This window comes from Heterodontus francisci, chromosome 23, assembly GCF_036365525.1.
Source record: "Heterodontus francisci isolate sHetFra1 chromosome 23, sHetFra1.hap1, whole genome shotgun sequence".
NCBI lineage: Eukaryota > Metazoa > Chordata > Chondrichthyes > Heterodontiformes > Heterodontidae > Heterodontus > Heterodontus francisci.
In genome coordinates this window covers 55,960,309-55,977,517 of record NC_090393.1, presented here as the reverse complement: position 1 = coordinate 55,977,517, position 17,209 = coordinate 55,960,309, and the positions used below count along the sequence as shown (strand labels likewise).

At 42.7% G+C, this 17,209-nt stretch overlaps 1 protein-coding gene across 2 annotated transcripts in view; it reads right to left on the bottom strand.

Annotated features, from left to right (window-relative positions):
* The window catches only part of LOC137383019 (CD209 antigen-like protein E), a 50,592-nt gene extending 42,800 nt beyond the window's left edge, over window positions 1-7,792 (bottom strand). Inside the window, exons 1-2 of one of the 2 annotated variants that reach the window (XM_068055609.1) lie at window positions 7,689-7,792; window positions 2,718-2,831 (exon numbers count right to left, since the gene is read on the bottom strand). In XM_068055609.1, the coding sequence (XP_067911710.1) occupies window positions 2,718-2,831; window positions 7,689-7,779 (205 nt within the window). In that variant the 5' untranslated portion in view covers window positions 7,780-7,792. Of the gene's footprint in view, window positions 1-2,717; window positions 2,832-2,950; window positions 3,233-7,688 lie in introns of those variants that run through there. The other variant, XM_068055608.1, reaches the window with a different exon arrangement.
* Between the last annotated feature and the right edge of the window lie 9,417 nt (window positions 7,793-17,209).

Sequence of the window (17,209 nt, the reverse complement as noted above, 5' to 3'; positions counted from 1 at the left end):
GTGCGGTGAAACATTCAACAGGCATCTAGCTGAACCTATAAAGTTTCCTTTCAGCTAAAAGGAAGGTGACATTCTTCACATCACCGAACAAAATTTTATTCAAGTCCCCTGAACTGATGACCTTTCCATTCAGAAATGTAAATGTGCACGATGTCTACGTTTATGATTTAGATGGCAGGTCCGTGCTTAACCTACCGCGCCACCCCACCTCCACCCGCCCCCCCCACCCCACCACCACCCCATCCCCCCCCCCCCCACCCCCCGCCCCCCAAAAAAAGTTTGAGGACCAAAAGAGACATAGTTTATTTTGGATTCGGAGATTCACTGATCTGACAATTGTTGTGAAGTGATTTTCACCAACCTCACATTCTTTACACTCCGTAACATGCGATGGCAGCCGGTCATAGGCAGACTTCACTTCTGCTTTGCTTTTCGGCTCCTTAAACCTAATTTCCAGCCAAATTTCTGCATATCGGGTCCGCAAGTCACTTTCTGTAACCAGAATTTGCAACGTGGAGAAGCCGACTGGCACCTGGATAATCTCTGTGTAAAAATAGTCCAGTGGGCAGAATTTTGTAAATGGGTGCGTCAAGCGGGAAGGGACGGGATATAAGGAAACCTTCGATTATGGCTTGATGCTAACTAGGGTTGCGGAGATTCACTCTAGAGATAATGTAAGAGTTTTTTCAGATAACACTTTGTGACTCGTCTGCAGGTATTCAACAACGAGTGTCTTTCTGCCTGCATTTACGATGCCTCAAAATTCACACTTGCTTAAAAATTATGTTATTCAGATGTAAAAACATCACAGTGCTTTCAACTGTTAAGCCATTCAATCCCTCATGTTACCTGAAACTTGTCCTTTCTCCTAGGTCATGCGCAGTTTTGCACAGCATCTTTCCTTAATGCTCTCTGGACTGACAAAAAGTGTTGAGAATTTACACTTACTTCTGTCCTGACGGCACCTTTGTAAGGCTCCCACACTCATGCCAGAACTAAGGTATTATCCAAACACATCTAAAGTACAATGGTGCATTTCGCAAAGGTACTAGTGGTAGGGTGAAGCACCTATGAATGCAGCAATAAAATATAAAAATAAAACAATCATAAGACCCCCCCCCCCCCGCCCCCCCGCCCCCCACCGTCAATCCCGCCACCCCCAACATCTATCCAGTCCTGAGGTGAACAAACGTTGGGGCATTTATCTCACAATTTACTAAAAGGTGCGGACACAGTTTGGACTCACGCGTAAAAGAAGTGATTACGTGCGCAAGCGGTTGTTGGGGCTGTTGAATTGTACAACAGTATTGGTTGTCATGCTGGGCCCCCACCTGCCAAGAATGAGGCGCACTAATTTTCTCATAAGCATTGGTTTTAAACTAAAAGCAAAATACTGCAGATGCTGTAAATCTGAAATAAAAACAAAAAATTGCTGGAAATACTCAGCAGGTCTGGCAGCATCTGTGGGGAGAAGCAGAGTTAACGTTTCAGGTCATTTCAGAAAGGTTCTGATGAAAGGTCACTGACCTGAAACGTTAACATTGATTTTAAACTGTTACTGGAGTAAGAAAAGACTTGTTAAACAGATCACCGTGGCTGGAAAAGATATTTTCATATTAACAGCTAGTAATTGGAAGGACATTACCTGACACATTCAACCCACAGGTTGATTACCAGGTATTGTGTGTAAGAGGAGCATTCCAGGCCTTGCTAAGATGATACAATCCACAGAGCCAAGACATGGTCAGACCAGTTAGTCACATGGCCAACCTGCTTGGCAACCTAAGATTTTCTGATTTGTACAAATAGTTTGAACTGAGAAGATATGTTTGCTCCTAGACTGAGAAGATCTGTCCTTACTGCTCCCATAAACCTCTGAATCCACTGAAGACACATGAACCCCAAGAGTGAAAAGTCTCCTGCAGCGAACAGGTTTGAAGAAGAATACTGGGCCCCAACAAAAAGCAAAATCTACCTATAATCAAGGACTCTACAGTGAGCTTGAAGAACCGTAACAAAAACTATTCAGATATTGCCTCAAACTTTTCCACTTTATTTTTCTTCTGCTCTTTTCTGTCTCTATTTGCATGTGTGCATCACGTATGCAAGCTAGCATGGGTGCATCTTATATCTTAAGTGTCAACCGAATTAGAGTTTAAGTTCAAGTTTAATAAATTTCAACTTTTCTTCTTTGAACCTAAGAAAGCCTGTTTGTTCTGGTTTATTTGCCTCATAATTGGAAAAGGGTGCACAGGGATTCACCAAATGGGAGCTAAAAACACGATGTGTCTAAAATTAAACCCTGTTCAGTAAGACCAGGTGAAGGCTGAAAGGGATCCCTAGACCTTTTTCTCACCAGGTCGTAACGAGGTAGAAATTGGTCTGGTGTTGTAGCGCCAAACGGGCGGTATGGTAACGGCCGCCTGTCATACATGTTCTATTTGCGTGAAAGGAACTGAATATTGGGTGGGGAGCCTAATAGTTAACTTATCTTTAAGGTAATCATAAATTAATTAAAAAAAAAGAAAATATGGTGATCTGAAGCTATTGTGATCCAAATGAAGGTCTAATTTGAAAGACAACTGTAGTAGGTACAATTGGTGCACAGGCATGAGTCACACCGAGGAATTTCTATCGGTTCAGCTAAGGTCTACAGAGATGTTCTGAAGATCCAGTAATGTAACAGCACATATATGTATCGGAGTATCAATACTTACATGTAACAATGACCATTCCTGTCACAAATCCTAAGCAACAAAGGCACAACGTAAGAACAATCCAAATATTTTTGTCCCTTTTCCTTGGTTTTGTCAATCGAGCCCAGTTGAACCCTGTTAGAATATATAAATGACAATAGAAAAAGCGAACTTGAACAATGAAAGACTAAAGCAACATAGCAGTGTTTCCAAACTTAAAAATCCGTACAGCACGTTTTAATAGTGTTAGTTACCTTCGTCGACCATTACAGAGTCCTCATTATCAGATATGTTTAAACTGTGAAAGGTGTTTGTATGAGCTCTTGTGCCCTTGGTACTTGATTGATTCATGTTCGCAACTGGAACGGCTGAACCTGCCTATTTTCAATGAGGTGAAATCAACTGTTCTGTGTAAGTATATCTTTTGTTTGCTGTCTTAGCGATTTTCACGCGGCGATTTTGCTGAGTGTTGAGTCTCGTGATTTACAGTTGCTTTGAAGGGGGGTGGGGAAGCAACCTTTACAATATGACACTGAATGGATCTGAAACTGTGTGAGTGTAACCAATACAAGTGCACTTAAAAAGACCAAAGCTACTGACCCGAATTAACGGTCTGCGGACCTCGCACTACCACTGTGGGCAAGGTCATGACTGAGTTCTAGGCGCCGTCGCGCTGGAAACCACTTCTGTTTTTTTTTCAGTAACCCGAGGCAAATCTGACGACTCACTGACCTTATTTACATTGTCCCTGATGCAGCGTTGGGTATGCCCTACATTGGGAAGTTAACACGGCGCGGAGACATGCCAGTAATTCGGTTTTGCAAAAGCTTAGTTTATAACGGTTTTCAAAATCAGATTCAGATACATCCAAAGTATTAAAACATGTACATTGCACTCTCACCTCAGCCCCACTCCTAATGGCACAAGGTTGAGTTGATTACAACTTGCTCCGCTCACTTGCAGTACAAGGCCAAGGATTGCTTTCGATTTTCAACGTTTATGATTTCCAAGATTTTCTCATTGAGAATAATGTTGTGAAAGATTGCTCAACATTAAACCATATACAGCCATTTCAGCATGACACCCCCACATTTAGCGGGACAGTTTTTAACGACTCCTTGCGCCATGACACATTGTTGGGATGAAGTAGAGGGAGTTGTGTGTTCCTCCTGACTGTCCTTGATGGTGACTTGTGGCGACAGCGTCTAAATGAACGACTTCACGCCCAATATTGACATCTTGTAGTATGCTGATTAAAATATTTAATTCTTCGACCCCCACTCAAAGCAGCCCATTATGAAATATTCTACATATTTTAGCATGCTGCTGCAGTAGGTTTTGGTGGAAAATTAGCTTTGCAAAATAACAAAAAAATAAACTAGGTTTTGCAGCTTGAAATATAGCGGGAGGTTATTGTCAGCAAGATAAACTTAGCGCTTATTTTGAGCTTTCAAATGACTTGTAATTCGAATATTATAATTGTTCCCACATATAGTGGCACATGGGTGGCACAGTGGCGCAGTGGTTAGCACCGCAGTCTCACAGCTCCAGCGACCCGGGTTCAATTCTGGGTACTGCCTGTGTGGAGTTTGCAAGTTCTCCCTGTTCTTCCTCCGGGTGCTCCGGTTTCCTCTCACAAGCCAAAAAGACTTGGTAGGTAAATTGGCTATTATAAATTGACCCTAGTATAGGTAGGTGGTAGGGAAATATAGGGATAGGTGGGGATGTGGTAGGAATATGGGATTCGTGTAGGATTAGTATAAATGGGTTGTTGATGGTCGGCACAGACTCGGTGGGCCGAAGGGCCTGTTTCAGTGCTGTATCTCTAAACTAAACTAAAATATAGTAAACGATATAGTATTAAAAGATGGCATCGAACTCATTGGGCTATTTCGGCTTGCGTTGAACTAGTTCTCACAGCGAAGTATTGCCAGAAACTTAAAGCGGAGTATTGCCAGAAAAGGCGTCTTTAACCAAAAAGTGTCCGCTGTCTTACATTTGCACAATGCCAGTTTCTCCCGTGAGTTCACTGTCATCCTAAATAGTTAATTTAAACATGGTGCTCAGTCTACTTGCGTCTCACTGTAACTAACCTTACAAAAATAGTTCTACTGAAAATGGCTAACAAGGTTAAACCAGAAATAAATCAATCGTCAACACACCCCAACCCACCAAATCCCGCCTCCCGCCTCTGCCTGCGGAGCAAACTTCTTCACTTTACTCTTATCTGCTCTCACACTCATTTGTTCACTTGCGGAATATGTGTTCCTGTTTGAGCTCACTTAATGCACAGTTGGTGGTGGATACTCAACTACATGCTCACTGCAGTGGGTTGATTCACATCCTGATTCAACTGCCTGTTAGGTAGCCTCCTCTGGCTTATAGATAACACGTTAGGAACATTAGGAGTAGGAGTAGGCCATTCGGCTCCTCGAGGCTGCTCCACCATTCAACTAGATCATGGCTGATCTTCTACCTCAACGCCATTTTCCCGCACTATCTCCACATGTCTTGATATCTTTAGTATCTATAAATCTATCGATCTCCGCCTTGAATATACTCAACGACTTTGCACCTACTTTTCCTTAAATACAACGTTTCTACTTACTACAATGCTGTATTATTTACTGCAATACTATTGTACACTGAATGAAACTTATACTTGAACGGCTGGTAAAGGAAGTTGCCTGAACTCAAGTGTGTTAGGAAAATGGGAATAGCCGTAGGCAATTCAGCTGCTCAAGCCTGGTCTGTCGTTCAATGAGGTTATGGCTGATCTGCATCCTAACCCCATTTACCCACTTTAACTCCATATCCTTAATACCTTATTATATCATCAAATTATAACATTGCCACGACCATCTGCCATACCAGTAACTCATAGCACCATTGGTACATAAGAAGAGGAGTCGACCATTTAGGCCCTGAAGCCTGTCTGCCGTTCAAAAAGATCATGTCTGATCTGTGACCTAACTCCACATACCTGCCTTTCTCTCGCATCCCTTCATACCTTTGTTTAACAAAAATCTATCAATCTCAGTTTTAAAATAACAATTAATCTAGCATCAGTTGTTATTTGTGGAAGAGAATTCCAAACTTCTACATCCCTTTGCATTTAGAGGTGTTTCTTAATTTAACTCCTGCAAGATCTGGCTCTAATTTTTAGTTTATGCCCCTTAGTCCTAGACTTTCAAACCAGTGTAAATAGTTTCTCTCTATCGACCCTATCTCTTCACCTTAATATCTTTAAAACTTTGATCAAATCACCTGATAACCATCTAAATTCCAGGGAATACAACCCTAGTTTGTTTAATCTCTTGTAGCTTAAACCCTTGGACTCTAGGTATCATGATGATGGTGATGATGTAGCTTAAACTCTTGGAGCTCAGGTATCATTCTAGTCAATCTACGCTGCACACTGTCTAAGGCCAATATATCCTTCCTAAGGTGTGGCGTCCTGAACTGCTGACAGTACTCCAGGTGTGTCTAACCAGGGCTTTGTAAAGTTGAAGCATTACTTTTACTTCTTGTATCCTATTTAACTAGATACAAAGTGCAGCATTCTACTAGTCGTTTCGATAATTTTACATGCCTGTTCATGACATTTTAATGATCTATGTACCTGCTCCCCAAAGCATCTTTGAGTCTCTAATGTTTCTAGTTTTCCTGCGTTACAACGGTCATGTAAAAACTACTTCATTGGCTCTAAAAGGCTTTGGGGCCTGGGGGCAATGGGGGGGAGGGGGAGGGACGGTGGGGGCGGTTGCACTCATGTTTTCATGAAAGGTACTGTATAAATGTAAGGCTTTTTCTTTTCACCATTTAGAAAGTTCCCTGTTGTATCCTTTATAGGTCCAAAATGGATGACCTAACATTTGCTTGCACTGAAATTCATTTGCCATTTTTTGCCCATTCACTTAATCTAAGAATACCTGTTTATAATTTTATGCTGTCATTTACATTGCTTACCACCTATCTTTGTGTCATCAGCAAATTTGGATATACGGCTACCTAAGTCATTAATAAATATGGTGAATAGTTGAGGCCCCAAGACAGATACACAGATCCTTGCAGGACACCACATCTCCCAGTCTGCCAATTAGCGAACCTGCTCATTGTCCCTGCTCTCTGACAAATATTAAAAAACAAAGAAGTTGCATCAAACTTACATAGAACCCTGGTTCGACCACACTTGGAGTACTGGGAACAGTTTTGATCTACATATTATAAAAAGGAAATAGCGGCACTGGAGAAGGTACACAAATTCAGATGAATGGCACAGATGGATGCAAGGGGAAAATAGATAAGCACATGAGGGAGAAAGGAATAGAAAAAAATATTGATGGCTCAAGTGCAGCATAAACATAACATAGACCTGTTGGGCTTTTTGGGCAGAATAGCCTATTTCTGTTCTTTAAATATGTTGTAATAATTTGTCATAGACATGCTACGCTTAGAGCAATACCTATAGCATAATGATACCACCAAATATTTAACTCTGGTTTGACACCTCTGTGCAGCTAGTTGAGTTAATATCGCAATAATTAATTAAGCATTGATTTTGAAAATGGTGCTTTATGTTTTAGAACTAACGATTCGATTTATTATGTGGAAAACACAGAAGGAAATGCATGTTAAAAGAATGATTGGAAATGATGGCGGTATTCTGCAGTGTTAGCCTAGTGGCCATGTGAGCCGCATGGAAGATGGCAGGATCCCCAAGGACGTATTGTACAGTAAGCTTGTCACTGGTATCAGACCCTACGGCCCTCCATGTCTCTGCTTTAAAGACGTTTGCAAACGCAGCATGAAGTCTTGCGACATTGACCACAAGTCGTGGGAGCCAATTGCCAGCGATCGCCAGAGCTGGCAGACAGCGAAAATGTCGGGGCTGAAGAGAGGCGAGTCGAAGAGACTCCGTAGTTGTCAGGAAAAGAGACAGCAGTGTAAAGAGAGAGTCAAATGTGTAACAGCCCCGACGCCCAACTATACCTGCAGCGCCCGTGGAAGAATCTGTCACTCTAGAATTGGCTTTTCTAGCCACTCCAGGCACTGCACCACAGACCACTGGGCGTTTACCCATGGTGTCTCAGACAAGGAGGCCAAAAGGAAGGAAAGGAAGAAAGGAAGGAATTCTGCAGTGACCGCAAACAGAAATTGTTGTTATATTTCTTTTCCAGAAGGTGGCGCTGATACACAGTGAAATAAGGTACTGAGGCGCTAATACCACAAAAATTTCTTCCGATGCATAATAACCCATTTAAAATTTACAACGTTGACAGATTGGTCTACAAGAAGAAACGCATCATTACATTTAAAAGCAAGAGATGATATTTTCTGCCAGCAGCAAGATCCTGTAAAATACATCTCACTGAGAAAGTATAGCGAAGATGGAGGTAATAAATGGGGGGAGATTTTGAAAGAACTTTTCACTGTTGCATCAACTTTTCCACATATACTCGCTAGTTGAATTGTACATCAGAGATCGCATTACAAGCAAATGTGCTGGTCAGTACAAAATGCTTGCAACTCTTAAAAACAATGGCAAAATCACCCAGCTAATTTTTATGAGATTTTAATAAATTTGTCCTCTCAAAAGCATCGTTAACACATGATTTTCCACCGCATATTAAACACTGTTCTACGCCCAAAGAGAAACACAATCAAGACCTGGCTAAAATAATTTTGGAATTTTGGGCACAAATGAGTTTTCTTTTATTCATTCGTAGGCTGTGAGCATCACTGGTGCAGCCAGCATTTATTTTCCACCCATAATTGCTCTTTAGAATGCAGTGTTCGATGGATCAGGGTTTGATCGTATCAGTCTGCTCACTCACTGTTTTCACTGTGTTTGATTGCTTAAGCCTCTTGATGGAGCTGCAGTGTGAAAGTGAAACTAAGACAGAGACTGCTAGAAGCTTCCATAGAGTACTGTCTGCCTCAAGACAAGTACTGAAATCCTTTTAACTTTTAAGTTAATGTGTTGTACATAATCCAGTTGGTTATTTAACACCAGTGTGATATCTGCATTGCTCTGAGTTAAACCAGATATTACAAACAAAATTCAGTAACCCAGTGGAAACATAACATAAAGGTGGTGCTGAAGATGACTCAACAAAATCTAATGTTACCAGTTCCAGAATTTTTCCTTCTGACACCAGGAAATCCTTCTTTGTGCTGGGAAGCAATGGATTTCGGGGCTCAAGATGTACTTGCTCTCTACGGGGATGGACAGTCCAGATATAGCAGTAAATCATAAGAAAGCAATACTCGTACATTGTTTTGGAGCAGAAGGCCAGTGTGTCTTCGAGCAGCTCACAGAAGATATGTCTACATTTGATACGGCAGTGAGTGCTCTCAGAAAATATTTCAGGCCAAAGAAAATGTGATGATAGAGCAATATGCATTCCGCCAGAGATCCCAGGGACATGACGAGTCCATTAAACAATATGTGACAGCATTGCAGCAATTGGCATCTGCATGCAAATTTGGCACATTAACCAATGAACTAATTCATGACCAATTAATTGAAAAGACTTCAATTCCACGAATTAGGGAACGTCTTCTCATGGAAGATAATGATTTAACCTTGGAAAAATCCATAACCTTAGCAGTCCAGATCGAATTTGCCATGTTACATTCGAAGAGGTTACACACACATGCACCCTTAGACTCAAGGTTGCAGACAAAGCTTGCCCAACCAGTTTCCGTGCAAGGGTTGAGGACAGGAAATCTTCAGCAACCTCATCAAAATGTGCCCCATCATGGTCTGTTAACTGCAAAACTGCCCAAATTGTGGAAATCCTCATCAAGTCACAATGCCATGTCCCGGTTGAGGAAAAAAATCTAACTCATGTTCAAAGTGAAACTAGGTTGTCAAAGGAAAAGACTTCATCAGTTTAACACGTAGGGGAGTCTCTTCCTGAGAATGAGGTGCAACACATATATTCCAGCGCAGAAAGTAAAGCACCAGGTCACTTTAAGGAGTGCTCAGTCGAGATCGCAGGCATCTCAGTGACACTTCTGATTGATGTTGGCATGAAAGTATCTATTTTGAGTGACAAACTCTACCATAAGTATTTTTCACAATTCTCTCTCACTCCTGCAACAGACTCTCTTCAAGCTTATCACTATCATTCCAGTTTCAGGGATGATCACAGTTCCAGTACGCTTCAAAAACGTCACCCTAGACAGCTTCACTTTTTATGTAATTAAGACCAAAGATTTATTGGGGTAAATCTTTTCGATACACTTGGATTCAAGCTTGAAGACCCACAGGAGCGCACATTAATGGGATTGACAATGCAGAGTATGCATGCCAGTATCCTTCCTTATTTACTGGATTTGGGGAGATCAAAGGGTACTGTTATGCTCCTCGCGTTGATACATCAATTCGACCAGTTGCACAAAGTTTGAGATGGCTGCCATTTGCAATCCGTGCTGAAGTGTCACAGGGACTGAAATGACTAGAAGCAGATGGCATCATTGAATGAATCGACTCATCGCCGTGGATATCAAATCTATTCATTGCGCGACAAAAAAATGGTGAACTTCGGCGATGCATTGACCTAAAGGCAGTCAACAAAGCTATCATACCAGACAAGTGACCACTTCCTACAATTCAAGAACTGTCAACATCATTTCATGATTCTACAGTCTTCACAAAGCTTGATATGCGACAGAGTTATCTCCAGATACCACTAGCAGAACAAAACCGATATCTTACCGCCTTTGTTACTCATGAAGGTGTGTTTCAGTACTGAAGAATGCCATATGGACTAAATTCAGCACCTAGCGCATTCCAAGAGATAGTTTCTTCAGTCTTGTCGGATGTTGAAAGGATGCTCAACCTACTTGAGGATGTCGTTGTCCAAGGTCGGGACAAAGCTGAACATGATCAACAAACATAAAAGCAAAATACTGCAGATGCTGGAAATCTGAAATAAAAACAAGAAATGCCGGAAATACTCAGCAGGTCTGGCAGCATCTGTGGAAAGAGAAGCAGAGTTAACGTTTCAGGTCAGTAACCCTTCATCAGAACTGGCAGAGGCCAGAAATGCAATAGGGTTTAAGCAAATAAAGCGGGGTTGGGGCAAGACGTAACAAAGGAGAAGGTGTTGCTAGGACAAGGTCACAGAGAATAACTGACCAGAAGACCATGGAGCAAAGGCAAACAGTATGTTAATGGTGTGGTGAAAGACAAAGTGTTAGTACAGAGAGGGTGTTAATTGACAGAAAACTGAACAGCCTGGCCACAAGCACAAACATGAAAAAAACAGTGGGTAGGCACAGTAGAAACAAACAAAACAAACTAAAATAAAATAAACACATAATAAAAGAAAAAAGAAAAAATAACTCAAAATAAAAATAAAAAGGGTGGCCCATCATGCTCTGAAATTATTGAACTCAATGTTCGGTCTGGCAGGCTGTAGTGTGCCTAATCAGTAAATGAGTTGCTGTTCCTCGAGCTTGCATTGATGTTCACTGAAACACTGCAGCAATCCCAGGACAGAGATGTGGGCATGAGAGCAGGGGGGAGTGTTGAAATGGCCAGCAACCGAAGCTCAGGGTCATGCTTTTGGACTGAGTGGAGGTGTTCCGCAAAGTGGTCACCTAATCTGTGTTTGGTCTCCCCAATGTAGAGGAGACCACATTGCGAGCAGCAAATATAGTATACTACATTGAAAGTACAAGTAAATCGCTGCTTCACCTGAAAGGAGTGTTTGGGGCCTTGGATAGCGAGGAGAGAGGAGGTAAATGGGCAGGTATTACACCTCCTGCTATTGCAGAGGAAGGTGCTGTGGGAAGGGGACGAGGTGGTGGGGGTACTGGAGGGTGTTGTGGAGGAAATGATCCCTTCGGACTGCAACAATTATCAGCAGTGCTCACTCAGCTTGTAAAACACAATTTGATTCTCAAGGACAAATGCATATTTGCGGCACCTGAGATTGACTTTCTATGTTACAGAGTGACAGCAGCTTGAGTAAAGCCTACACACAAAGTCAAAGTCCTTCATGCACTTCCAACACCGTCTAATGTGAAGGAATTGGCATTGTTTCTAGGTACTACCAACTTCTATCATAAATTCTTTCCTAATTATGCAAAGATTGCGTAGCCTCTTCGGAAGCTACTTCATAAAGAGGTTCAATGGGAATGCACTGTCACACAGCAATCAACATTTGAAATGTTAAAGGCAAAGATAGCATCTCCACCAGTCCTCATGCATTTCTGCCCACATGCAGAAATGTATGTCATGACAGATGCGTTGGGAACTGCAACTGGCGCTGTAGTCTCACAGTCCATTGATGGATGTGAATGACCAATAGCTTATGCATCACGCCAATTACCAGACACTGAATGTAAACATTCTACTGGACAGCAGGAAGCACTAGCCTGTCTCTGTGCATGTGAATATTGGCAAATATATCGTTTCGGTAGAAAGTTTACTCTTTGCATTGATCACCAAGCGTTGACTACATTGTTAGCTACGTCAGGATCAGATCATCGACCTCTACGCATCTACAGATGGTCAGGTCATCTGCGGTGGAGTACCTTGGGGTTCATGCAACTGAGCAGCGAATATGCTTAGCCATAATACTGTCGCAGATAGTGTTAGCGACAGCAAAGCAACTTGTGATATTAAAGACTACATGATCACAGTGATTTCGTGCGTGACCACGATTCTGGTCACACGAGAGGAGTCGGAGACAGTCAGCAGCAGGTGATGTACTGCAGCAAGTAAGTCAATACCTCAAATCTGAGTGGCCTCGTGACAAAGGGGAAGAACGGATCCTGTTTTACAGAGTACACAATGGACTCGCATTATTTGGCAATAACTGCATTGCACGTGGCACTCGGGTAGTTATCCCAAAGGCACTACAGCAACATGTATTGCACCTTGCCCATGAGGGACATTCAGGTGTTAAGATGAAACAATGATCTCGTGAAGCAGTCTGGTGGCCAGGAAAACATCGCTGTATAGGAGAGTTCATTAGGAATTGCATAGCTTGTGCACTCAGTGAAAAATCTGTTCAACCATGTCCTGCGCCTGTAAAACCGACCCCATGGCCAACAAAACCATGGTAACAGTATCAAGTTGATATTTTTGGAGAAGTGCAAGCAGCCCCAAGGAATCGACAATTTTTGCTTGTTGTTCACGATTTCCAAAGCAAATGGCCGGAAATTGCGACAAGTTCCATTGCAATCATGTCAGTCATCGACATTCTGGACAAGTTAATAACAAAATGGGGTTTGCCGGAGACTATCAGTACAGACGATGGACCACAGCTTGTTGCAAGTCAATTCACGGAATTCCTAGCCAGTTACAGAATCAATCACCAGCTGATGTCATACTACAACCCACAGTCGAATGGGTGGCATTGAACAGCTCAACAGGGTGATAAAGGAGAGTCTGAAATCTAGTATGTCAGAGGGGTGAACATTCAAACAGTCCATTCACGTCATCTTACTCTGCACATACCGATCCACCCCACACTCTCTGACCGGCAAGACACCAGCAGAACCTATGATAGGTTGTAACTTTCGCATGCCACTGACCATTCTTAAGTCACCACTACCAGTTAACAAGGATGTCAGAGCGAAAGCAGATGGAATCGCAAAGCCACAAGATAAAACAAAAGCATATTTTGACAAATGTACAGGCGCAAGGGAACCACAACTTAAAGTTGGAGATTGTGTTTGAATCAAACGGCCGAATCGCGACCACGAAATTGCTTCATCAGTATCAGGTCCAAAGCAGATGAAATGTCTGTTAGGTACCAATGCTTATCTGTTGGATGACAACAGCAAGTGGAATGCGAGACGTTTGATAGGGAGCAGACCAGAATATATTGAGGACAGTTGTCATGAGGATACATTTCATTTTCCTATGAATGATGTTGATAATCTGCCTCACCAAGCTGATCAAACAGATCCACAACCTCAAATTCGTAGATCTAATTGAAGACCAAAGAGACCTTCCTATCTCAAAGACTATTTCTGTACTTGGAGAAAACAGACAAGTTGAACACTAAGAAATAACTTGATGTATAGATGTTTGTTGTTTAGAATACTTTAATTTAAAATAATGTCTTTAGTCAAAAAGAGGGAAAATGTAGTGTTTGATGGATCAGGGTTTGATCATATCAGTCTGCCCACTAACTGTGTTCACTGTGTTTGATTGATTAAGCCTCTGGTGGAGCAGCAGTGTGAAAGTGAAACTAAGACAGAGACTGCTAGAAGCTTCCATAGAATACTGTCTGCCTCAAGACATGTACTGAAATCCTGTAAGAACTTTTAACTCAATGTGTTGTAAATAAACCAGTTGGTTATTTAACACCATTGTGATATCTGCATTGCTCAGAGTTAAATCAGATATTACAAACTAAACCCAGTAACCCAGCGTAAACATAACAGAGAAAGTGGTGGTGAACCATCCCATTGAACTGCTGCAGTCTTTGTCATATAGGTACATCCACAGTGCTGTTAGAGAGGGAGTTCCAGGATTTTGACCAAGTGACAGTGAAGGAACAGCGATATTGTTCCCAGTCAGGATGGCGTGTGACTTGGAGGGGAATTTGCAGGTGGTGGTGCTCCTATACACCTGCTGCCCTTGTTCTTGTAGGTTGTAGCGGTCACGGATTTGGAGGTGCTACTGAAGGAGCCTTTGTGAGTTGTTGCGGTGCACCTTGTAGATAATGCGCACTGCTGCGGCTGTGTACATGTGGTGGAGGGAGTGAACGTTTAAGGTCGTGGATGGGGTACTAATCAACTAGGATGCTTTGTCCTGGTTTTGTCAAGCTTCTTGAGTGTTGTTGGAGCTGCACACATCCAGGCAAGTGGGGAGCATTCCAGCACACTCTTACTTGTACCTTGTCGCTGGTGCACAGGCTTTGGTGAGTCAGGGGGCGAGTTACTCGCCACAGCACTCCCAGCCTTTGATCTGCTCTTTTAGCCACAGTATCTATATGGCCTGTCCAGTTAGTTTTTGGTCAATGGTAAACTCCAGGATGTTGTTCGTGGGGGATTCAGCGATGATAATGCAATTGAATGTCAAGGGAGATGGTTAGACTCTCTCTTGTTGGAGATGGTTATTTCCTGGCACTTGTGTGGCACAAATGCTACTACCACTTATCAACTCAAGCCAGTATGTTGCCAAAGGTCTTGCTCCATGTGGGCATGGACTGCTTCATTATCTGAGGGATTACCAATGGGACTGAACACTGTGCAATCATCAGTGAGCATCCTTACTTTTGACCTTATGACGGAAGGAAGATCATTGATGAAGGAGCTGAATATGCTTGGCACTAGACCGACGCGCGTTGGTACCACTTGCTCAAATGTTCTTCATTTGTCGTGGCCATACCGGTCCCTTTGTCCGAACGGATCGCTGCCCATAATAATGGCGCCGTCCACAGTTACGGTGAGAGTTTCTTGCAATTCCTTATGACGGGAAAATCTCTTCAAATTTCTACCAGATTTTCAGCTTTGCAGACAGCAGTAGTCATCTGAAACAGGCACAAATCAGCGCCTCCAGGAAACATTGAACACGTTCTCACTTTTTGTTACCAAAGAATGCCATTTTAAACTCGTTTGTAGAAATAGAAGTGGCTCTTTAGCTGTTATAATGGAGGAATTAGAAGTGGACAAGAGAAGGGCGGGGTGGAGAATGAAGTAACACAAGCCGAGACAACACCCCACAAGCAAGCACGTCGCCTAGAGAGCGTACAGGCCTCGACTGACACTCCAGGAGCTGCCTGAGGAGTTGACTGTGCGACGGCTGCACTTTACAAAGGAGGCCATCGGCTGACTGCGTTACTTGCTTTGAGATGACTTAAAGTTCCAGTTCGCATACAGTTACAGCGGAGCCTTCAATCTAGAAAGGAAGGTGACCATGGTCTTCAACTATTAGGGGTCTCGATCCTTCCAGTAATCCATGGGGATCCCGTGAAGAATTAGTGCATGTATCAGGTAACAGATACCCTGTTCTGTAGGGCTCGGAGGATCATATAATTTGGAATGTTTCCAGTGCAGCAAAGGCTGAGGTTACAAAGTTTCTACAGGAGTGTTGGGTATGACCAACGGCCAGGTGCTCTGTGATGCCCGGCTGCACATCTTGCATGTGAACGCGTACCATGCGGATTCCTGTTACCATGTATTCATTGTGTGCAACTCGGTCATAAGAACTTAAGAATATAAGAAATAGGAGCAGGAATAGACTGCATGACTGGGCGAGCTAGCTCCGCCATTCAATACAATGATAGCTGTTCTTCAGATTCAACTCCATTTTCTTGCCCTGTCCCCATATTCCTCCGTGATTCCTTGAGATACCAAAAATCTGTTCAACTCAGTCTTGAATATACTCAAAAATAGAACATTCACAACTCTCTGGAGTAGACAATACCAAAAATTCACAACACTCTGGGTGAAGAAATGTCTCTTTATCTCAATCCTAAAGGATCACTTCTTATCCTGAGGCTGTGCCCCGGTGTTCTAGTTTCCACAACCAGGGAAAACAACCTTTCAGCATTTACCCTGTCAGGCCCCTTCAGAATCGTGTCCGTTTCAAAGCGATCGCCTCTCATTCTTCTAAACTCAGGAGTATAGGCCCAATTAACTTAGCCCCTCATCATAGGACAACCCTCTCATCCTAGGAACCAATCTAGTCCATTTTGGCTGTACCACCTCCGATGCAAGTACATCCTTGGTTAAATATGGAGAGCAAAATTGTGCATAGTACTCCAGATGTGATCTTACCAAAGCCCTGTACAATTGTGGCAAGACTTCCTTATTCTTTTACTGCAATCCCCTTGCAATAAAGGCAGCATGCCATTTGTCTTCCTAATTTCTTGCTGTATGGTAACTTTTTGTGTTCCTTGTATGAGCACACCAAGTCTCTCTGAACACCAACATTTAGAAATTCCATGCCTTTAAAAAATATTCTGCTCCTCTATACTTCCTACCAAAGTGAATAACCTCCCACTTCCCTACATTATATTCCATCTGACACCTTGTTACCTAATCATTTAACCTGTCTATATCTGTCTGCACCCTCTTTACATCCTCCTCACAGCTTACATTCCTACCTAGCTTTGTATCGTCAATAATGTTGAATACATTACTCTCGATCTCCTCGTCTAATTCATTAATTTGGATTGTAAAGAGCTAAGGCCCCAGCATTGATTCTTGCAGTACTCCGCTAGTTACATCATATGAGTGCTTAGGGATGGTTGCCTAGTGGAAGGATGGGTGAATGGTGACAAGGTTTATCCCCTGCTGCCATGGCTGCTGATGCCTTTTTGCAACCCACAGACTGAAGCAGAAGACAGCTTCAATCAGATCCATGTATCCATCAGGCAGATCGTTGAGAGGACCAACAGAGTGCTGAAAAGCCACTTCCGGTGCTTGGACAGGTTTGAGGGTGTCCTCCAATACTCCCCAGAGCGTGTAGCTAAGATAATTGTCATGTGCCACAGCCTTCAACTTTGCCATGGTTGAAGGCCTGGAGCTTGATA